Here is a 24,981-nt window from a genome sequence, read left to right as displayed (position 1 = left end):
GCTGGTGGGCTAGAACTTCCAACCTTGTGATTCGCAGTCTAGTGCTTATCCTGTGGAGCCACCATGCTCCATACCAATAGCAGCATGTTCTGTTCCCTATTTTCTATTCCTTTTATTCCTAAATGATGATGTCAAAGTGCAATCTTTTAAAAATAATTTTTAGAAAAAATTTTAAGTAATTATCCAAATACTATTTTATAAAAGATGGTTGTGTTGCGGACGTGCTGAATTTTCAGCTGATAGACCGTGAGTGGCATTATATGGTGGCTAAAAGTGGTCATTCTTCAGGGTGAAGGACATACAAACGTCTGAATTCAGCCTTCATGAAAAAAGATTGTTATTGTACAATGTAGTAAGGAAGTTAGTTAATAATTCAAACACCAAAGTCAGGAGACACAAACAAAAATTAAAGGCGTAGGGATCAGGAAGGAAGGAGTAGAGTCGTCTTTATTCACAGATGACTAATCTTCATAGATCGAAAATTCAAACAAATCCACAAAAAAACTACCAGAACATGAGAGAGTTTAGCACAGTTACAGGATATAAGACCAATGTACAAAAATCAATTATTTTTAAGTGCCATCGAGTTGGTTCCAACTCGTTGTTGTTGTTGTTAGGTGCCACGGAATTGGTACCAACTCACAGCGACTCTATGCACAACAGAACAAAACAGTGCCCTGTCCTGTGCCAACCTCACAATTATTGCTACTCCTGAGTCCATTACTGCTACCCCTTTGCTAATCCATCTCATTGGTGGTCTTCCTCTTTTTCTCCAACTTTCCACTTTACCAAACATGATATCCGTACTTATCCAGGGTCTGGCACCTCCTGACAATATGTCTGAAATATGAGAGGCGAATTCCGGCCATCCTGGCTTCTAAGGATCATTCTGGTCATACTTCTTCCAACATAGATCTGTTTGTTCTTTTGGCACTCCATGGTACTTTCAAAAATTCTCCTCCAACACCATAATTCAAATGAATCAAGCCGTCCACGATCTTTATTATTCACTGTCCAACTTTCACATGCATATAAGGTTATTGAAAATACCATTGAGTCCTTAAACTCTGACATCTTTGCCTCTCAACATTTTAAAGAGGTCTTGTGCAGCCGATTTGCTTAATGCAGCATATCGTTTGATTTCTTGACTGCTGCTTCCATGCTCCATTTATATGGATTTTGTTTGTTGGTGAGGATTTTTGTGTTCCTTACATAGAAATGTAACCCGTAGTGAAGGCTGTGGTCTTCGGTCTTCATCAGCAAGTATTTTAAGAATAAATTTGGCTTAAATACTGCAAGAATTGTGGGGAGCACCATGGCTTCATAGAATAAGCATTGGACTTCAAACCACTGAGTCCATGATTCAATTCCATCAGCCACTCCATGAGAGAAAGATGAGATTTTCTGCTCTTGTAAAGGTTTAAATTCTCAGAACCCCTATACAGGATTGTTTTGAGTCAGAACCAACTCATTTAGCAACCAGAATAAGTGAAGAACTGTACACAAAAAACCAAACAATGTTGCTGAGAGTATTTAAAGAAGAGCTAAGTAAATGCAGCGCAGACCATGTTCCTGGATTTTTTACGACTCAATGTTGTTAAAATGATCATTCTTCATTAATTGATATTACAAATTCAGCATAATCTCCATCAAAATCCCAGTGAGTTGTTGTTTTTTTAATTGTTGTCTTTTAGTAGAAGCTGACAAACTCATTCTAAAATTCACATGTAAATGCAAAGTTCCTGCCAAGAATAACAATGTGGAATAATAAAAGCAAAGTTGATTTCAGACATTACTATAAAACTATAGCGTGTGATATTAGCATAAGGATAGCTGCATAGCTCAGTGGCACCAAGATAATCCAGAAAGAGACTTGTATGTATCTGAGTATTAGTCTCAGTTGGATTTCATCAGAGGTGCCAAAGTAATAGCCGATTCATTTGCATATTGTTTTTTAAAATGTAGTGTTGAAACAATTAAATTTCCATGTTCAAGTTAATAATCCTTAATCCTAACTTCACTCCCTATACAAAAACTCACTGAAAATGAACTATCAATCTAAATGTATAAGCTAAAATGATTCCATTTTTGTAATAGTAGAAGACAATGTAGTCTTGAGCTAAGGAAGATTTCTTAGATATGACACAACAGCTACATATATTTAAAAAGTTGATGAGTCGTATGTTATCAAAATGTAAAACTTTTGCTCTTTTAGAAAAGGAAAAGACAAGCAATAGACTGGAAGTATGTTTGCACAGCAAATATTTAATGAAGACTCTATTGGCAAGAATGTATTGAGAATATTTACAACACTAAGACGACAACAACCCATGTAAAAATGAGCAAAATATTAAAATGGACACTCTGCCAACAGTAAAATACAAACAACAAATGAACCTGTGGAAAGATATACAACGTGATTGATCATTGTTGTTTACTGCCGTCGAGTCAGTTCTAAATCCCAGTGACCCTGTGTAGGGTTTCTGAGGAGCAGTTGATGGTTTGAACTATAGACCTTGTGGTTTGCAGTCCAGTGCTATCATACAGCACTACACAAGGAGTCATTGTTGTTGTTGTTAAGTTTGATTAATAAATATTTCAGTGATTTTGTAGCGAGACTTTTTTATTTATTTGCATATGCAGCAGCATGAGTGAATCTCACAAAACTCATACTAAGTGGGAGAAACCAGACACACAAGACTATACATATTGTATGATTTAATTTATATAAAATTTCTAGAAAATGGAAAATTATGGAGATAGGAAGTAGGTTAGAGGTTGCCTAGGGTTAGAGGTTGGAAGTAGGGATTGAAGGGCTGCAAAAAGCACAAGGGAACATGCTGGAGTGATGTTAGTGTTCTTCACTGGATTGTAATGATGGTTACAAAGTTGTATACATTTACTTCCGCTGATTGAACTGTTCATTCAAAATAGGTGAGTTTTGCAATATTTTATACACATCAGTACCTAAAATATATGTGTTTCCCCAATCTGACACATTGTAGACCCTCAATAAATAGTAATCTCTTGGAGTCTTTCCTTATCAAGTTGATCTTGGGAACAGATAGGTCCACAGGATACTCAAGATCAACAGTATTGTGTACACTACTGGTATCAAAAGTGTGGCTTTAAGTTGGGGTTACTAATACTTTTTTTTGCAATTTGATTGTGTGGTGTACATTGTTCACGATATTTTTCCATGATAGCTTTAGGTGATTTTGTACAGTGAAGATAACTATGGAAGAAAATATGACACACACGAGGACCTATTTTCAGTCAAGGGATTTCATTGCGTAGATCAAGGCATTCAAAACTAGACTTCAGAATTCTGCCTGCAAAGCTCATAAACATCAGATGCATCTCTAGAGGTGTTAGTCTGTGTCTTTCACTGAAGGGACAAGGTACAGCTAACAGTAGGAAAGTCCCTTGAAGTCATGATACCATTCCATTTAAGAGCCAAAATCACAAGTGGTACACCTGATTTAGGTTGCCATGTTTATTCTCAGAAGCCTCAGAGCAGAAGCGAAGAAGTAACAGTTGGTACCCTCATTTGGTAGGTGACAGTCTTGTCCTTCTAGGCCTTTAGCTTTGGACCAGTGAGCAAGGAATCACTTGGTAATCTCCTGTGATCTAATCATAAGGACGTAACTGTGAGTTGTTTGAAATTTAATTTTTCATTCTTCAACTCCCCATCTTTTTTTCTCTCTTAAAAGGTTTTCTAGAATGTTAACTGCTTTTTTTCTCTCTCTCACATACACACACACGGAAATCATATTTATCAGTAATCCTGTTTCTGACTGATACTAATGAAAGATGAAGACTTAATATTTCTACAAAGTCCATCAAGCAAACGTTGCATTTTCTCACATTAAAAAACATCCCCACATTTTGAAAAAGAAAGTTTAAGTATTTGCATACCTTGTTAAAGTTCTTTATGCTCCTGAAGTCTCTTTGCTAGTTTAAGGAACATAAATATATTATCGCTATCTTGGTGTGTTCATAAAATTGTCATGTTAAATATATTGAATTTAGAAGGATAGTCTGTTCAGACAATACACGTTCATTAATTGAATTTGCTTAGAAATGCTTTTAATTTTTCATACGAATGGAGCCTCGGGCAAGTGAACTCCAAGAACTTCTTCCCACTTCCTTTTTTGCAGAACACTGAGCACAGAAGAAATCACCAGCATTTTAGTTATTCTGATAAGTGTTCAGCTTTCTGGACTCATGAAACCTTTAAGACTAAATCTTTTGGGAAGTAGGCAACCTCATCTTTCTCCCCTGGAGCAACTGGTACGTTTGAACTGCCAACCTTTCGGTGAGCAGTCCAACACTTATCCACACTGCCACCAGAGCTCCTTAGTGCAATGTACGTTGTTGTTTTTAGGTGCCATTGAGTCGGTACCAACTCATAGCAACCTTATGCACAACAGAACAAAACATTGCCCAGTCCTATGCCAACCTCACAATCTTTGCTTAACTTGAGCCCATTGCTGCTGCCACTGTGCCAATCCATCTCATTGGGAGTCTTCCACTTTTTTGCTGACCCCCGACTTTACCAAGCATGATGTCCTTCTCCAAGGACTGCTCCCTCCTGATAATATGTCTGAAGTATAAAAGATGAAGTCTGGCCATCCTGGCTTCCAAGGAGCATTCTGGATGTACTTCTTACAACACAGATTTTGTTTGTTCTATGGTATTTTTCACACTCTCCTCCAGCACCATAATTGAAATGCATCAGTTCTTCTATGGTCTTTATTTATTGTCCAACTTTCACATGCAAATGAAGTTATTGATAATACTATGGCTTGGGTCAGTCCTCAAACTAACATTTTTGCTCTTGAACCCTTTAAAAAGGTCTTGTGCAGTAGATTTGCCTAGTGTAAGACGTTGTTTGATTTCTTGACTGCTGCTTCCATGAGTGTGATGGTTTGTCTATAGCGGCATAAAAGTCACCTAAAACATTTGTTTTCAGAAAAGAAAATGAGAATAAAAAAAGAAGAACCTTCCCTTAATCCAAACTATAAAACATACCTGTGACCACATTTTTTCCTTTTTCTTTTTCTTCATTCCACTTAATTTCTGAGCTGAGTATTAAGAGCGTTAGTTTTATCAACTCTAAGGTTTTCTTTGCCTGTAATCTTTGCAACTATTCACTAACCTTTCCTAGCACAAGGTAAAATTACACCTGCTTCTAACTTCCCATAGACCTGTACTTCTTCCTTTAACTGAGCACTTAACTTCATTCTGTCTTGACCTGTTAACAGGTCTTTCTTGCTCTTGAATGCAACTTTCTTCAAAGTAGAAATCATCTTTCTTACTTCTATGCAATTCAAAAATCTAAGTTCATACCTTGTATATAATAAATGCTTAGAGCTGGTTGTTAAATAAATCAATGAATGAAACCACTTTTCTGATAGGATGCTTTAAGTGCCTTATTTTGTCAAGTAAGCAAAGTGTAGGACCGCATCCATCTGCATCTTTGCTCCTGGCTTAGGGTCCGGAAGTTTGACAATAGCTCAATCGGCCAACAACAGAACTCCACTTCTTTCTTCAGAATGCTTTCACTTGTGTTTGTTGGATACTTGTGACTGGAGTTAGGCTGTGATTCTCAAAATGAGTTCATTTTGTCAGGCATTTGCTAAGGTACGTCATGAGGAACCATATTTTCTTATTCAGACTCAGTGATTGCAAAACAAATTAGATCTCTTCCTTGAGTCTTTTGGTCCATACTCTTCTGGGTACTTTAAGATCATTTGTTCTTAATGTTCTTAACGTTTTCAAGGGACACTATTGCTCTAGCCTATTGCATTTTGTATTCAATCAATGCACCATGGATGATTTTACAGATTTTGCAAATAATGTTGCCTTTCTACAGATGATTTGCATTATAATAAGAAAAGCTTGAGCTATGTAATTTAAAGATATGAGTTCTAATCCTGTCTTTATCACCTATTTAATTTGTGTTCCTTTTACCTCTTCTACAAATATGGAGGGTAACATATGTTTTGCAGAATGGCTGCAAGGGTTAAATGGAACACCTAAGAAATAACCTATTAAACAATGAAGCAAAATCTTTTTAGAGGGTCCAATTTTTTTCTCTCATTAACATGCAAATTTAAATCATGGGATGTTAATCTTATAGCCATATTATGATGTTATTTATACTTTACAATCTCCCATGGGCTTCCATATTACCTTTGTATTCAAATAACATTTACTGTGCATCGACTAGATGCCTGGCCTCATACTCTCCACTGTAGTCCTGATGTGGTGCTGCAGGATGTGGCATGGACCAAAAAGTCAGTTTAAACTGCAAAGTCAGAGGTTCAAACTCACCAGCCGCTCCTTGGAAAGCATATACTGACTGGGTTGCTATGAGTTGGAACCTACTTGATGGCACCTAACAACAATAACAGCTTACTCCTCACTAGGCATATAAAGCTAAGTAAGAAGCCATTGCTATCCTGGAAGAGTTAATAAGCAAGTAGGAGTCCTGGTGTGTCACCTGGACCGTTAACCGCAAGGTTGGTGATTCAAACCCAGCAGCTGCTCCTCAGAAACCCTATACAGGTTCTCCATAAGTCAGAACAATACAATGTGGGAAACAGGCTGCAAAGTGTCAGGTCCTCAATCCCAAATTCTTAGGCTTTCTTTCTCTACCTTTGTTGTGGTCCCTTTGGGAAAACGGCCATAAATGATTTATTCATTTATTCCAGTGAAAAAAGGTGTATTTCCTTCAATATGGCTTCTGTACCACCAAGAAGTGACACAGATATCCATCAACCTCCAGGTGACTTATTGGTATGATCGTTTCAGGAAACTTAGAAATGTTAGAACTTTAATTAAGCTCATACCCTTTAACTCCTACCCTGTAACTTCACATCAGGAAATTTAGCCTACAAGAATTAAAGTAGACATGAAAGAAAGGTTTATGCTTGTAAACGAAAAAATTAATCATGGTACTATTTTTAATATTGAAAAGATAGAAATAGCCTAAAGTGAAATCAGTCTTAAAAGAAATATAAACAGAATGTTCCTTAGAAGTGAAGATGCCAAGACTTCATTCAGCTCCCTTACATCAAGAAAGAACAATCTCTAGAAAGGAAATCATGGTTGGAAAAGTAGAGGGCTCCAGCCAAAAACAAGTATAAAAAAGTAGGCTATAAACCTATAATATAGGTGCGAGGTGACACTGTAGGCTAAAGCACTGGACTGCAAACCACAAGGTCAATGATTTAAGGCCACCAGCCGCTCTGCAGAAGAAAGATGAGACTTTCTGCTTCCACAGAGGTTGTCAGCCTGGGAAACCCTAGACAGGGTCACTCAGTTGAAACCATCTAGACAGCACCACAAACCTGTATCCTTTACTAGGATTACAGCGTTGTAAGCCATCAGAATAGAGAAGAGCAAAGAGGAATACAGAAGTACAATGACTTGTTCACAGTAACTTTGCAGCTGATTGGACTTGAAATTGTTTTTCTGTTTTCAAAAAAATTTTTTGTCAATATTTCTATGGAAAAAAAAAAAAAATGTTACATTAAAATGAGCAAGTCCTATAACCAAGAGCTAAGAACATTGCTCGCTGTAGACATGGTGGAGGCCGGAGGAGATCCAGCTATGACTATGATACTGCAAACCAGACTTTGCAGGTCAGTAGGGGAGAGACAAACCATAAACAATTAATTACCAAGTGGGATGAGTTACAATAGGGGAATCTGGAGCTCTGTGGAAGCATAGAGCAAGGATATTGAACTGAGATGGAGTTTAGTGAAGGGCTTCCAGATGAAATGACATTGAAACCAGGGTAGAAGATTGTGCAGGAGTCAGCATGTGAAGGGGCAGCTCTGTGTAGAAACACAAAGTCAAGAGCATGGCATTGCTCAGAATCTTGGGAGCTTCCGTGCGGTGGAAGGAGGTGGAAACTGGCAACAAGTAGGCTGACAGAACATGGTAGGACCTTGTCAACCACAGTAAGGAATTTGGATTACCTCAAGGTAATCAGAGACTGACATGAACAGATTTAGTTTTTCTTTAAAAAAAAAATTGCTCTGCCTAAAACTGGAAGACAACTGTCTGGCCGACTGATTGGAAGAGATCAATGTTTATGCCCATTCCAAAGAGAGGTGACCCAACGGAATGCGGAAATCATCGGACAATCTCTTTGATATCTCAAGCGAGCAAAGTTTTGCTAAAGGTAATACAGAAACGGCTACAATCATACATTGACAAAGAACTTCCAGAGGTTCAAGCTGGATTCAGAAGAGGCCGTGGAACGAGAGATATCATTGCTGATGTCCGATGGATCTTGGCTGAAAGCAGAGAATATCAGAAGGATGTTTACCTGTGCTTTATTGACTACGCAAAGGCTTTCGATTGTGTGGATCATGACAAGCTATGGACAACATTGAGAAGTATGAGTATTCCAGATCACTTAATTGTACTTCTAAGAAATCTGTACCTAGACCAAGAAGCAGTTGTTCAAACAGAACATGGGAACACTGAATGTTTTAAAATTGGGAAAGGTGTGAGACAGGGTTGTATTCTTTCACCATACTTATTCAACCTGTATGCTGAGCAAATAATACGAGAAGCTGGGTTCTATGAAGAAAAACGTGGCATCAGGATTGGAGGAAGACTCATTAAAAACCTGCGATATGCAGATGATACAACCTTGATCGCTGAAAGTGAAGAGGACTTGAAACATTTACTTATGAAGATTAAAGAGCACAGCCTTCGATATGGATTACATCTCAATGTCAAGAAAACAAAAATCCTCACCACTGGACCAATAAACAACATTCTTATCAATGGAGAAAAGATTGAAGTTGTCAAGGACTTCATTCTTCTTGGATCAACTATCAACACTCGCGGAAGTAGCAGTCAAGAGATCAGACGACGTATTGCACTGGGCAAATCTGCTACACAGGAACCTTTTAAAGTGTTGAAGAGCAGAGATGTCAACTTGAGGACTAGGGTGCGCCTGACCCAGGCCATTGTGTTTTCAATAGCCTCATATGGATGCGAAAGCTGGACAAGTGAATAAGGAGAATCGTAGAAGAATTGATGCCTTTGAGTTGTGGTGTTGGAGGAGAATACTGAAAGTGCCATGGACTGCCAAAAGAACCAATAGATCTATTTTGGAAGAAGTGCAGCCAGAGTGCTCCTTGGAGGCCAAGATGGCTAAGCTTCGTCTCTCCTACTTTGGACATATTGTCCGGAGGAAACAATCGTTGGAGAAGGCTGTCATGCTGGGTAGGGTGGAGGGTCAGAGAAAAAGAGGAAGACCCCCAACGAGATGGATCAGCCAGGTGGCATCATTGATGGACTCAAGTGTGGCAGCGGTAGTGAGGTTGGCCCAGGATCGAACATTGTTTCGTTCTGCTGTGCATGGGGTTGCTATGAGTCGGTTCTGACTCGATGGCACCTGACAACAACAACCTGACAACAAAACTGCTCTAAAAAATAAAGTTTTTGGTTTTTTTTCTTTTTTCTCTCACCATACCGGAGTATAGATAAAAGAAGGGATCAAGGGTAGATGCTGAGAGGCCACAAAGGGAGAGGCAGTGTTGCCTTAACCCAGACAAGAGACGATGATGAATCAAGAAGTCCAGAAAGAGCCTATGTTTGTATCAGGAATACTATTGAGTTACTGGTTTGGTTGATTTCACTTAGAGTACTAATTTAACACTGCAAGTAGTATTTAGTTCAAAATTATCTCTGTAGTAAAGGTTTTAGAAATCAGTTCTGGGATAGCTCTGTATGATCATCAAATCATAATAATGTCATGTACTCTTCTAAAGATGTACAGAATCCAAAATTATGTTAAGTTTTCCAGTGAAGGGGGGTCATGAGAAAATAACAAATTCTTAACCCCCACAATTCAGAAGGAAGCAAACAGAAAGATCAACAGTTTGTTTGATGACAGATCTCCTGTCTCTCAGAGTTCCTTGAGTGCCCAGGACCTCATTAAGTAATGTGGGCCCGGCACACAGCAGGCCCTCAGGGAGGCCTTGTAGAATGGATGAATGAGTGAATAAAAACTACTGGTAAAGCAGATGTTTGAGGATTCTTTTTTGTTTCCTGGCCTCTGTCCACCCCTCATGCCTCTTTCACATACCCACAGTTGCCCTGGTTACTAAAAATGGCAAGTGGGCAAGGGTGGTCAAGCGTTTCCATGTAAATATTTCAAAATTAAACAAATTGGAATTTTGTACTCTTGCCTTGGTAAACTTGAAAGCCAGAAATTTTTAATTTAAGTATTTGTCATAAAATGCCATTTGGTTAAAATGTGGACTTCTATTTAAACCTAACATCAACACATTTACAATGCTCGTTGCATATTTCCAAATTCAGAGTTGGAAATGTCACATTTTCAGGAAAGGGAGGAAACTACCTGGTGATGCTATTGGACAAGCTAGCCACAAGGCCCACAATTTCTACCTACCAGTTATTCCACCAGAGAAAGATAAGGCTGTGTGCTGCTGTAAAGACGTGAATGCTTAAAATCCCTGTACAGGTTTGCCATGCGCTACAACCAATGCCAGTGTTTTGTTTTTTATTGTGTTTTAGTAACTATGCTGACCCATTCACAAACAAGGACATTGAGCACATTTATGTTAAGTGAGAATGTGAACTTGAACTCAGATTTGTCCGACTTAAAAGCCATGCTTTGACATAGGTCTATATGAGGGAGACATGATAAATAAATTTCTGATTGGAAAGACGCTACAGTTAACATCCATTGAAGACTATTACTGTGAACTCTTGAAGAAGGAAAGAGAAATAAAGATTCTAGTATTAACCTCTACCTCCTTATGGTGTTGCTGTGTCCAGCGTCTTCGAGTTAGTTCTGACTCATAGCTATCCTATATGGTATTTCCGATGGGAAGCTGCTGGGTTTGAACTGCCAACCTGTGGTTATGAGTCCATTGCTTACCCTACAGCACTACAAAAGGACTCCCTTAGTCTACTGATTTCAGAACATTTTTTAAACAAGCAAAACAAAAAATTGACTCACCCCTGAATGTTCATCCCTTGTCCACCTTTGTGGTGAGTTGTTTTCAGTGTCAGTTGGCTTCATGAATTTCAGTATTATAAAGATCAAACTACTGTTCCCCTTCCTTTTTTTAATTTTTTTTTTTTTTTAAAGCCATTTCCCTGAGTTTTCTTCCTCTTTTTAGATGGTACCTATTTTCAACATGACGTTGCTGGGAGAGTACTAAGCTTGTTGGCCTTTATACTCAAGTCTCTTTCTTTCATTTTGTCACAGTAGATGATGTTCCTATCTGCCAAGCATATGGAATTGGTAGTGCTCAGCACATCTTTGTTCCACTGGAGGCCCAGCTTTAGACTTATCTCCTAAATTCTCTTTCCTCTCTTGTGTGCTCATTACACTGTGTATCTCTACTGTGGCAGCTATGGAAATCAGCCTTGGATTCTAATTAATGATGTCTCTCTTTCCTCCTCACGAAACTGTGAACCTCTGGAGACTAGAACCAGGTTTCAGTCATCATTGCATGTCCCCTCCCTGGGACCCCAATGGGAGTACAGAACCTTACTCAGAGGAGTTGTCAATCACTCTATTGACTTGAGTCATTTCGTAGGCTTGAGCCCTGTGCTGTTATTCCATATAGTTCTATGCATGCAACAACAGAAGTTCTGAAAGCAGATTAATGAAAAAGGTAAATTTCTGTTTTGAGGAACCAAAACAGAAAGGCATTAATAAATTTTCTGGACATGGATTTTTATTTCCTTTGGGTGATATTTTGAAGAAAACTTGCAGCCTCCATTTTTCTACCCACATTTTATAAATATAAAAATCAGTCAATTATTGTTAGATGCTAGCCAGTCGATTTTGGCTCACAGCAACCATAGGCATGACAGAAGGGAACACTGCCCAGCCAGGCACCATCCTCATCCTCACAGTTGTTATGTTTACTCTCATTGTTGCTACTAGAGTATCAATCCATCTTGTAGGGGGGTCTTCCTCTTCATTCACTGACTTCCCACTTTACTAAGCATGATGTCCTTCTCCAGGGACTGATCCTTCCTGATAATATGTTCGAAGTATGAGAGACAAAGTCTCGCTGGCTTCTAAGGAGCATCGTGGCTAAACTTCTAATACAGATTTGTTTGTTCTTCTAGCATTCCTTGGTACTTTAAACATTCTTCTCCAAAGTCATGATTCAAATGCATCGATTTCTTCTAAGGTCTTCCTTATTCATTGTCCAACTTTTACATGCATTGAAGCTATTGAAAATACCATGTCTTAGGTCAGATGCACCTTAGTCCTCAACATGACATTTTTGGTCTTGAAGACTTTAAAAGAGGTCTTGTGCAGCAGATTTGTCCAATGCAATATGTTGTTTGATTTCTGGATTGCTGTTTCCATGAGTGTTGCTTGTAGATCCAAGCAAAATGAAGTCTTTGATAACGTCTTTTTTCTCCATTTATCATAATATTATTTTTTAGCCCAATTATGAGGGTTTTTGTTTTCTTTACATTGAGGTGCAATCCATACTGAAGGCTGTATGTATTCTTTGATTATCAGTAAGAATTTTAAGTCCTTATCACTCCCAGAAAGCAAGTTTGTTTCATCTGCATATCAAAAGTTGTTGATGGGTCTTCCTTCAATTCTGATGCTGTAGTCTTCATATAATCCAGTTTGTCAGATTATTTGTTCAGCATTAAGATTAACAAAGTATGGTGGAAGGGTACAACCTTGCCACACATTTTTCTTGATTTTAAACCATTCAGTATCCCCTTGTTCTGTTCTAATGACTGCCTCTTGGTCTATGTACAGGTTCTTAATGATTACGAGAAGTATTCTGGAATACCCATTCTTCCCAGTGTTATACTTAGCTTGTTATGATCCACATAGTCAAATGCCTTTGCATAATCAATAAATCACAAGCACACATCTTTCTGGTCTCAGTGTTTAGCCAAGATCCATCGGACATCAGCAATGATAGCCCTAGTTCCACATTCTAGCCTGAATTTAGTTGCAGCTTGAATTTGTGCTGCAACCATTTTTGAGTTATATTCAGCAAAATTTTACTTGCATGTGATACAAATGATATTGATTGATTTTTGCATTCCATTGGGTCACCTTTCTTTGGATTGGGCACAAATATAGATCTCTTCCAATCAGTTGGCCAGGTAAACTGTCTTCTAAGTTTCTTGGCATAAACAAGCAGTACACCAGTTTGTTGAAACATTTCAATTTGTATTCCATTGATTCCTGGAGCCTTGTTTTTCACCAATGCCTCAGTGCAGCTTGGTACTTCAGCCATAGTTACCACGTGTAAAGAGTTTTGGGATTGTTATTCATCTAAGTTTTCCTCAAATAATCTTAAGTAGTCCCCTGTCAGACTCAAAAGTTAAGTAGTAACACTAACCATAAAAATAATGCCTTCCACTTGACGCTAGAGTTAGGAATCAAAGAGTTGTCATCTGTCTTATGCTGAGACAGCACACAACCCTCCAGGTTGATAGCAGAGTTTGGAAGAAGATTGTGATTGCTACACCTGGTGGCCAAGATACTCACAGAACACCCTTGCATCCAAAAGTGTTTGAAGCTTATATACTTTGTGAAAGTTATATCTTTGGATTAACTAAAAAAAAAAAAAGTTTCTCACATCTCTATTGTATACCCCAAGCTTCATGATACATTTTACCTCCTGTTGCTTGTAAAACCAGTTAACAATGAGATGATTCTAACTCGTGACGAGCCCCCTTGTGTGCTGGTGGCACCATGATCCATAAGGTTTACCATAGCTATTTTCTCCAAAGTATATTGTTAAGCCTTGATTCCAAACACCTATGAGTGGATTTGAACCACCAACCTTTTGGTTAGTAGCTGAGTGAATACTCAACTGTTTGCTCCCAGAGAATCCTGCTAATTGTTTCTTGTGGGGGTTTTTTTTGTGTGTGTTTTTTTTAACAAGTTTGGTAAATAAAGGCCATGACTGGCCTAGTGAATGTTGTGGAATGTGGGCGCAAAGCATAGAGCAACTTCAAAAAGTATCCTTGACGAAAAGGGCCTCTTAGGCACCATTGTTCTTTGATCCTGATTGAGAAAACTCAGCCATAGGAAAATGATGTTGGAATGGTCTCTTCACCACAGGGTCCGCCTTTCAGTGTGTGGTTCATCACTCATCCATCATTCCATTATTTCTTTGAACCTTTTTCAGGTCAGCCGGAACTTTGAGCTTGTTGGACGTGTTAACTTGGATCAGCTGGAACAGATGAAGGAAAAAATGGAGAGCTCCAGTAGTGATGATGAAGACAAGGAAGAAGAAATGAACAGCAAAGCTGAAGACAGAGGTTAGTCTCATCCCTGCCCTCCAAGTCCCAGTTGGCAGCCAGCCACATCCATGGTGAGACAGAAGGGAAACAGGAGGTTGTTGTAGGAATAGCAGAAGGAATGATTCTTCTTAGTTAAGAGCAGAACAGGCTGACTTAAGAAACACTTCAAGGGCAGTGTCATTGGAAACTATTACCAGTTGCAGAAACTCTAAGAAAACAGACATTTTTCTCTCTAACTAAAGGTACATGCTTATTAGAAAATACATACATGGCAGTTAATATTTTTTAACAAGGAAAATTGTCATTAGGAATCTTCAGAATAGGACAGGCAAACAGCAAGACTGCTAAGAATGTAATGGTCTTGAAGAATTGAGTCCAGTTGAAAGTTTATTTAAAATCTCTACTGCTGGGGCACTTACTGCTTGAGTTAGAGGGAGACTGCAAACAACCTGAGTCCTCTCCAGGTGTCTCTCTCTGCTTGGTGTTCTTCTCAACTCCCATGCTGCTCTGCTTCAGGTTTGTAACGAGGGAACAAGAGACTCCAGCTTTCATTTAGCTCTGTGTTTGCAGGGTGTACTGGCAAACGTTTCCCGGGACTTGTCCTATCTTTATTATTATTATTATTTTTTTTTCATTTTAGCAAAAGTGAGGTTTTCTTTATTCGATTTTGTAAAATCAGGCACCCAGTCCTGTAACAGGCACAGATGCACAGCATGGCACATTGACGAAGAGTTTTATTAACCTAGCTCAGAAAAGGCCCTTCCTCCATTTCCCCTTTACTGTGTACTGTGGAGTTTACAATCTTTCACAAATGGTGCCTACTAGTCCTTACAATTTATTATTATTTTTGCAACTTCCTGTGAGTCTATAATTATTTCAAAACAAAAATTTGTTGTTGTTGTTAAGTGAATTTGGTTGTAGAAATACATTTACAGGCTCTATGGATGGTTTTCTGTGTTGACCAACATGGACTAGTATGGAAATCCACAAACGGCATTAAAAATATAGGTTGGCATCTGTTACCTCAGGTATTGCAAGTTTATCAAAAACATACTGGTAATATAAACTTATTAAACATTATGCCAAGCCAAATTCACTGCCATGGAGCTGATTCTGACTCATCGCAACCCTATAGGACAGAAATAGAATTGCTCCATAGGGTTTCTGAGACTGAATTATCTTTCCGGGAGCAGACTGCCTCATCTATCACAGAGCAACTAGGGGGTTTAAACTGCCTGACTTGCAGTTAGCAATCCAATGTTTAACCCCCTCTACTACCAGGAGCTCTGGTATCGTAGTGGTAACGAATCAGGCTATGAACTGCAAGGTCAGCAGTTGGAAACTAACAGTTGTTCCGCAGAAGAAAGATGAGGCTTTGTGCTCCCATAAAGATTTACAGCCTCGGAAACCCTATACAGGGCACTATGAGTTGGAACCGACTCCATGGCACATAACAACAACAACAACAACCAGGACTCCTTAGATAGATATTATCGGTATAATTATAATGTGAAGAATGGTGTTAGCTGTTCTTATTGAGTATCTTCCTGTGCTGGGCTTTATGGTGGTGACTTTTATGTGACCTTAGTTATTTAGTCTGGTAGAATGTGAGTGCTCTGATGTCAGCTTGCCTGGGTTTGACTCCTACTTCTACTACTTTCTAGCTGTATGACTAGATAAGTAGTTTCATTTATCGCCTTATACCTTCATCATTTATAAAATGATAATAACACCACCTACTTCATAGGGTTGTTACAAAGATGAAATGAAATAATGCTTAAGATAACCTTAGCCCAGGAATGGATAATCCTGCAGTGCAGTTAGGATATTGTCGTTCAGGAGCTTACCCAAAATGAATAACCCCTAGAAATTGGACTTAGGTTTTCTGGCTCCAAAACCAAGACCTCTCTAGCACTACATGCATCTCCCAACCCCTTGGCAGTGGAATGTCTTTCATTAAAGGGAATATGTGAATTTGGACATTTGGAAGCATTTTGGGTCTCACTCTTCGGTCTACTTTTGCAAGATGTCTTTGCTTTCCTGCTCTGTTAATAAGCCCAAAGAAGACTATATGGTGGACCGTTTTGTTCCAAGGCTTTTCCTGTTCCTTCCTCTGTTTCCTTCATCCCTGCTCCTCAGCCCTAGCCATGAGGCCGAGGCAGGGGACTTTGCATTTGCCAAATGGTGGGGGTCTAACTTAGCCCATAAACGCAGACCTAGACAGACAGCAAGAACTGCCAGGCAAGCAAGATGTGCTAGCTCTTCAAAACTCCCTGGCCCACTGATCAACTTAAAATACAGACAATTATAATCTCCTCCTCCTACACGGTGGTAGCATTACTCAGGAATGCTGCTTATAAAGTTACAACTTTTATTAATCAAGGCCATATTCATCCATTTTTTCCTAAGGAAAATGGCAATGATCTGAAGAGTGTAGCTTTTTCTTTTTAACCATTTCACAAACATCATTTTCTTAGTGATGGATTTTTAACATCTGTGTACTGTCTCTTAGTTTCCTGGAAGAGGATGCTCTTTCCTTTTTCTCTGTGGTGCTTGGTTCTGCCATACCTCTTCAGGAAATAAATGATTCCTCGTTGGATATTAAGACTTTTCAGTCTCTAAAGCTGAACATGTGAGTTTTAGAGGCTGTAAGCATTACAGACACAAGAACTCCTTCCAATTCTCTAACTCCTGTAAACAAACAGAAGACCAGAACTAAAAAAGATGGTCCTTGGGATGCACGGGGCACCAGGCAAATTTCCCTTCCCGTGGGATGGGCTCCCTGCCTCAGACGCACTGTGGCATTAGATCAGCCTAGTTTGACTGGAAAGAACTTTCTGGTCTCCAATTGCTTCTCACTGGAAAGTATGGCAGCCACTTTCATGAGCCTTAACCACATGGAAAGAAAAAAAATAGTCCTGCAGTAGAGAAGCCTGTATTCCTCTCTTGGTGGGTCAAGATTTACATGAATAACTTCCAATAATATTAGTGGGACTTAACAAGCCTAAACCTTCCCTTCCCCCTTGGGAATCATTGAAAGAACAGCCTCCTTTGTCCCATCTCCTTTGAATAGACCTAGAATCAATTTTCCACCATCTAGGTATACTCTTGCCAAGAAGAAGAAATGGCACACAATAGCTCAGGGTGTTTTTTGCCAGACGTTATGTCTTCTGTGAGCAGAGCGCCCGGTGATTTGGCGCGGTTCTTGGGCTGATGGAGAGTGATTTGATGTGTGACAGGTAATGAGTGCCCTCCTCCTTCTCCTCTGAGGATGAAACTTTGTGAACCTTTGGAAAGGCAAGATGACTGGTTTCACATTTCCTAAGGGCAAAGGAGCAAGCATTCAGCAGCCCTCTTCTCTTAGGCATGACAATTGGAAATGTGTAATTCCCAACATCCTTTCTAAACAAGGGAGCTGGAGAGAGGGCTGACTTGGGGACAAACTACAGGTCCTAGGAAGCTCAGGGGAGATTTTAAAGAGAAGAAACCAGGCATGAAGAAATCCAACTAAAGCCAAGCCCTGTCCGCCCCACCCCCTCTCATTATGCAATTGGGGAGGAGTCGGGGAAGGCATTCTGTTGATTTCTTGCCCGAGATAATCCCTGCTAAGGAATTAATGCGCAGAGCAGATGGTGCTGTCTCATTTCCAATGAAAAGAATCAAGGAAGATAGTCTGTGCAATTATTTTTAATGGCTTGTGGGGTGATCTTCTTAATTTGTGAGAAAATGTTTCATCTTTTGTTAAAACTGGCCCCATTCACAGAGCTTTTTGTGCTGAAGATTAAGGCAGCACAGAAACACCTATCCTGTTAACGTCATTGGGAGGGTTTTATTGGGGGCGGGGGTTCAAACAGGAGATATCATTCTGTGACATCTTGTATAAGCAGGCACAGAGCAGTCAGATACTTAGAGACCGTCCACATGGCATTGCCACTGGCCTCTCTTTGCACAGCCATACAGGTCCTGCTGTTGATTACACACACAAAGATTTGGCCTCTGTGGTTTTAATGAAAGGCCTGTGAATTTGGGACTCAGGACAACACAAAAAAAATATATGCTCTAGTCTTTGCATCTGCCAGGAGGAGTGCACTTGAAACAATGAACCAGCCAATCCACATTTATCAAACCCCAGACATGTGCCCGGCACCTTGGAGGAAACAAACAAATACAGTCAAGATTTGACGATTACAACAGACCTGTCCAGAAACATGCATGTATCCCCACATTCGTGATTACCACCAATTATGAAGTACTACCATGTCGGGCAGCTGGCCAGGATCCCTCACTGGCTGAGGACATGCTGAGGACACATTGTTGTTGTTAGCTCCCTACGCATGACAATATTGCACAGCAAAGAAATGCCTCGCAGACCTGTTTCATTCCCAGGAACATTTGTATAGACTGTTGTGATCACCTGGGTGTTCACTGACTTACTTTTGGGAGTAGATCACCAGACCTTCTTCCTAGTCCCTCTTAGTCTGGAAGGTCAGAATTCTACCAGCTTCCATTTGGAGTCCTGGTGTGGTGCTGTGGGTTAATGCTCCAGACTGAAAAGCCGTTTGAACTGCAAGGTCAGCGGTTTAAGCTCACATGTCACTCCTCGGAAACCCTATACAGGGTCGCTGTGGGTTGGAACCGACTCGACGGCTCGACGGCACTTAACAACAACAATCACTTGCCCTGGATTCACATTCTTGCTCGTAGAGCTCTATCTGTGTTCGTAGCAACCCTGAAAGGTGTTGATTATGATACCCATCTCAGATGACCACAAGTCTGAACCTTCAACCTTACTCAAAAGCAGTCAAAACTCTGAGGTCTTTGGTGTATAACCTGGTCCACTCCATTCGGCAGTCTGGATTTTTTTTTTTTTTTTTGGTAGTGAATAAAGATAAAACCAGTAATATTAGTGGGACTTACAATATCCAATAGATACCAAATGTGTGCTGAACAGAGAGGCTCTGAAGGTGGAAAAGTGTAAAAAAAAGGCACAAGCACCTTTCAAAGGGAAAGAAAGACGGTTCTTTGGGAAATCCTAACACAGATTATTTGTCATTGAAGTAGTGAAGGAAGTGAGGAGAAATGGGATAGAAGCCCGAAATGGCTACAAGTACTCAAAAATTCCCTTAGGGGACAAGTCTGGTAGGAAAAAAGCTAAGGAATCTGGGGCTCGCTTATCACCACCTGACTTTTGCACATGGAGGTAGGAAAGGGCTTACTGATGAGGGTTGGCTCATTGATACTACCTGCTCACACGGCATACCACTAACAACACTTCTGCTTCCTCACAGATCTGATGAGATTTTCCGATTGTGGGACTGCTGTGAACACTGAGAAGCGTTTTCCATGTGAATTTTGTGGACGGGCATTTTCACAGGGCTCCGAATGGGAAAGGCATGTGCTGAGGCACGGAATGTAAGTGGGACCACCCCAAAAATGCCTTTGCTCAGAATGGACAGTGGGAGGGGGGTCAGGTTCTTTCTTTGTTCTCCTGAAAGTACATAGTTCTTTCGCTACCACAGATTTGGGCTGTGGGAGGAGGGACAGTTGTGAAGAACAGGTGTCTCTTTTTCTGGTGGTTTTTGACATCGTCACAAGCTACAAGTCAAAAACCATTTTTATGAATGACACATCTCCCTTGAGCCTACATGTAGTACAGCAGCAAAATCTCAAGACAGCTTCGCTTCAACTTTCATTAGCATGGTATTCTCAGATAGAGCACTGGACTGGGGGTCAGAGGACTTGGCTTCCGTTCCTGCCTCTGACTGACTTGTTCCCTAGGGGACCTTGAACAATCCCAGGCATCTCTTGGTGTCTTTAATGCCTTGCCTCGGGAACAGAGCCAGCTTCTGCCTGCCTTCCAGGTAGGTGGGAACACACCTGTAAAATACTTACAGAATCCTGGAACATAGCCTCATATCTCTCACACAAGGCACAGAGAGGACCTAGGATTTTGGCCCTTTCAGAAGAGAATGCCTTTGGAGCCTCAAGCATCTAGACCACAGAGAATATAACTAAATGTCCTAAGATGTGGGCAGCATCCTAAGATTTTTGTTGTTTGTTTCCATGATTTGTTTCTGGGCCTGTCCATTAAGTGTTTAGTATCTGAGTTGCTCTTTTAATTGTAATAAATAGTATGAATCTTCAAACTTCTGGGTTCAACTGCTGAATTTGAACCTAAGACAATTCTTGCTAATTACCTTTATGACCAGTAGAGGAGTTGATATAAAAATATTAATCTGGAAATTATTCATGGCATAATCAAAACATATTATAGTGGTGCTTTTTGTAGGTTCAATTCTTTACAATGTTGCCAGAAATACATAATGTAAGCCTAACAGGAAGCACGGATAACCAGTTACTTGGGGTGCCAACCCAACACAGAGGACCCCATATGTGGCAGAACAGACGGTATTCAAGAAGCTTTTCAACACCTGGATGATTTTGCTGAAGTACATTTCCAGTCCTTTCTGCCAGGAAACTTCTGGGTGAACTCGAATCTCCAACTTTTCAGCTAACTATCGAGCAAATTAATCTTGTATACCACCCAGGGACTTGAAGTTGTATGTTCAGGAATTTGTTCAAAAGAAACGCCCAGATCTTTTTAAGATCGGGGGGATAAGAACACGAGTCTTTTTTGTTTCGTTAGAATAAAATATGTATTCATCTTGTCCCTTCTATAAATGTTCTTTTCTAGGGCTTTGAATGATACCAAGCAGGTGACCAGAGAAGAAATCCATGTAAAAGAGAGCTTGGAGGACAGTGTCCAGATGGCCTCCATGGAGGAAAAGGCAGGGGACGCGGCAATGGGGATAGACTTTTCTCTAAAGAACGAAACAGTAGCCATCTGTGTGGTAGCTGCCGACAAATCTCTCCTGGAGAATGCAGAGGCCAAAAAAGAATAAGCGTTTGGTGAAATTCTTAATCAAACCTTACTTGAACCGTGATGAAAAGGTGGGTGGGGCCAGCTTGGGCTTGAGAAGGGAGGGACAGAAAAGAGAAGACAGAAACAAAGCTGCTTTTTAGGACTGAACAATCTATTTTCAAAGCACTGGTACCTTTGTGAATGAGTATGTAAATTAAAGTTATTTAAATGGTTGGCATATGTGGCTCCTTTTCCATCACTGCATCTTTTCTTCCGGATCTTCGTCGTGGAAGTTCCTTTTGTTGAGGAGTACGGAAACACCTCCTGTGCACACGGTGTACTCGGTGGTGGTCTTGGACAGAATGTGGAGGACAGAGGCTCCGTGACCGTAGAAGACTTCGCATAGGGGAACAACTTTTTGACGCACAACTTTCGGTGCGTTTTTCTAGTTTTAATACCTTAAGCTTTTTCAAGACCTAACTTGCAGCCGCTTTGGGGAAAACAAACAAAAAAACAGAAAACAAAAAAACTGCTTTGCATAAAACAGTCACCTGTTTCCTAGTACCTCAAAATTAACCAAGGGAATTCTCTGCATTTGTCAGTACTACCTGTCGTCGTTATGGTTAAATGTAGAGAGAACTGCTGAGCAAGATGGTGAATGGAGGGAAAAAAAAAAGTTTTAAAGAAAGGAACACAAATTGTGCTTAAAATCCCCACGTGGGTTTTATTTCTTAAAATACTGTGATTTTTTAAATTATTTTAGTAAAAAACAAAACAAAAAAAAAGAAACAGACTTTAATTATTAGATAACTGTTTGTGAATTGTCATCCTTTATTCCAGGTAAGCTGTTTATTAGTGTTTAACTATAATTTAGTATTTGGTAGATTCATGTGAGCTAATTTTAAGGTGATTGTGCAGTTTTGTTTGCCACATGTTTATTTTCTATTGGTTTGAGTGTTACAAACACAGCACAATTCAGTTTTATCATATAAATTGTTTGTGTGTGTGTGTGTGTGTGTGTTGTTATTGTTTAATTTTGGGGCAAGGGAGATTACATTTTCTGTGAATAGGAATGTTTTTATTTTAAACATGAAAATAACAAAGACGTTAACTTTTTTCTTTTTCTTTTTCTTTTTTTTTTTTATTTAACTAAAGAACCAAACTTTCGGCACAGCTATGCAGCTTGTGGGCCAGATGAGGAGGTCCTCTTCACCTTTTGTTGCTTGTCAAATTAACACATTATCCGTCTCACACAAATAATTTCTGTTAGGATGAGCTGGCTTTTGTGTGTGAATTTAAAATGTGTTCTGTTTTTGTTTGCATTGTGTTTGGGGGTTTGCTCATTTATTAGGGAGAAAGGGAATGTGCTAGAATCCCATCCCTTTGGTGAGAGTGGATGAGAAATATATATCCTACAAGGAGCCTGGAGAACTACTTTTTTCTTTCTTTCTTTCTTTTTTTTTTTTTTAAATCTAGCTGCCAGCTGCTCTATTTCCCCATATTAGCTTTTTCAGGAGGAGAGCAGCTTAGACAAAATCTAAGTCTATACATTCTGTTTGTGAGCAAAGGGTTTTGTTCCAAAAAGTAGAAGAGAGCTTTCCTTAAAGCCTAGGTTTTAGAAGTGTGTGTGTGTGTGTGCGCGCCTGGATGTGTGCCTGTGAGTGTGAGTCCATTGGTTTTCATGTTTGGGATTTCGTTTTGTTTTGTTTTTTAACTTGGCAGGGTTGGGGGAGGGGGGAGGGCCGAAAGGGAAAGGGAATTGCTGAAATGACAGTGTCCCACACAGCTTCAAATAAAATCCATGGAAAGACGTTGCATTTGTGGAAGAAGTGCTTACTTGAAAAGCATGTTTTCCTTTTATTTTCTTGCTGTTAAGAATTTTTATTTGTAGAGTGTTTGTTTTAATTTAATTTTTTTTTTTAGGGATGGGGCCATCATGTGGAAACCAGAAAGTGGGGAAGGTGTGAACTATCTAGACAAAGATTCATTTTGTGTCTTTATTTGTTTTTAATTGGCCTCATTTCAAATGTATTAAACAGTTCCATACCTGGATTGGGTGTTTGTAATGGTTACCAAAAAGAAAAAAGAAAGAAAAAAAAAAAACTGAAAAAAAAAAAGGAAAGAAAAAAAAAGAAAATAATTGTGACATGCTTTTATCACTACTTTATTTTTCAAATAACATGTAAATATTGTAATCCATTGGATTTTGTTTTGCTAACCTGTTAATAAAAATATGGGACCATTATCCTTTTAACAAGGCTAGAATGTCATTTTTTTTTTCTTTTTCAAAACATACCTGATATTTTGTGGCCACACAATTTGGATGCATTACTATAATTCTGTTGACTGTAATGACATAGAATTTACAACATTTTTTGTTTAATTTATACAGAGGACATTTTTTTCAGAGCTTGAGAGAAGAAAATAAATAGCAAAATGATAACCTATTGACTCCAGTTATCAGTGTTTCCTGATACTTGATAAAAGATAGGGACACCCTGAGTCCTTGAAGCCAAGGGTTAAAAAAAAAAATTTAATAAACACAAGTAGGTTATTCAAGTTGTTTGCAACATACATTTTGTAATGAAATGTGAGAAATTAATAAAGAATTTTTTTCACACGTGTCTATGTGCATCTATTGTAAATTATTTAATCAAGAACGATTATAGATGTGACATGAAGAAATAATTTAGCATGGCCTCTCCATACATACCAGTTGCCATTCATGTCAGCGTAAAACTCTGCTTTGTAAGGTTTTCAACAGCTGAGTTTTTGAATGTCAATTACCAGGACTTTCTTTGGAGGCACCTCTTAGGTCAACTCCATTCTCCAGACTTTTGGTTAGCAGTGGAACTTGTTAACAGTTTGCACCTTTCAAGGATTCCTTCAGTGCAATATACACCAGAGATATTTCAAACTATGGAAAGTGAGCGTAAATTTAAGGTACGGTGAGAGCTGGAATTTGAAAATGTTAACATTTCTACATCAGCTATTAATCAATAACTGATAGACTTTTATAGAAGGAATGTTTTCCATCAGGAATGTGACTCAAAGTGGTGTATAAAGCTTCAGGAAAAGGAAGTGCCAGTGATTCAACTTCATCTGGTGACCATAAATCTATGAACACAGTAATTTTCAACTAACTATACAAGTTGTAAACCACTGGAGAAGATCTACTTTACAATGTTGCCATACTTGGCTCATAAAAACCTGAACCACAAATTCTTACTGCCCCAATAATTACCATCATAAACGTATTCTTTAAGCTACCAGGTTATAAATCAAAGAAAAAATTAATTGTCATGAGACCCAGAAGAGTAACTTAAGATCAGCAGCTTTGATTGTTACACACACATTTATACTGTCTGCCTTTCCAGTGTTAGAGGAAGAATGTATAAAGTTCACTTTTAAAACTTGGTTCTTACTTTTCCTTGTTCCCTTCATTAAAGGAAAGGTTTTAAGAGACTTAAATGAACGTATAAGAAGCCTTGGTGGCATAGTGGGCTAAGGATTGGGCTGCTACATTAAGGTTGGCAGTTCAAACCCACCAATCGCTTCACCGGAGAACTATGAGGCTGGGTGCACTCATCAGGATTTACAGTGTTGGAAACCCGAAGGGGCAGTTCTCTGTTCTATAGAGTAGCTATGAGTCAGAATCAACTCAGTGGCAATCGGTTTACATAAGGATATACACAGTTAGATAAAGCCTAAAAGTTAACCAAGACCCAAAGGAAAAATGATGATTGAGCAGCCAAATGATGATGGGAATTAAAAAATTAAACCATGCACAAACCACATACTTAGCTCAG

The 24,981-nt window shown here is 39.3% G+C and overlaps 1 protein-coding gene across 1 annotated transcript in view; it reads left to right on the top strand.

Annotated features, from left to right (window-relative positions):
- Window positions 1-21,701, top strand: part of ZNF462 (zinc finger protein 462) — a 184,117-nt gene extending 162,416 nt beyond the window's left edge. Inside the window, exons 11-13 of the mRNA XM_006864693.1 lie at window positions 14,196-14,328; window positions 19,599-19,722; window positions 21,005-21,701. Of these exons, the coding sequence (XP_006864755.1) occupies window positions 14,196-14,328; window positions 19,599-19,722; window positions 21,005-21,212 (465 nt within the window). The 3' untranslated portion in view covers window positions 21,213-21,701. The remainder of the gene's footprint in view (window positions 1-14,195; window positions 14,329-19,598; window positions 19,723-21,004) is intronic.
- The last annotated feature ends 3,280 nt before the right edge of the window (window positions 21,702-24,981 follow it).

This window comes from Chrysochloris asiatica, unplaced genomic scaffold (assembly GCF_000296735.1).
Source record: "Chrysochloris asiatica unplaced genomic scaffold, ChrAsi1.0 scaffold00069, whole genome shotgun sequence".
Classification (NCBI taxonomy): domain Eukaryota; kingdom Metazoa; phylum Chordata; class Mammalia; order Afrosoricida; family Chrysochloridae; genus Chrysochloris; species Chrysochloris asiatica.
The sequence above is the reverse complement of the archived record's forward strand: the minus strand, read 5'-3'. Positions and strand labels throughout refer to the sequence as shown.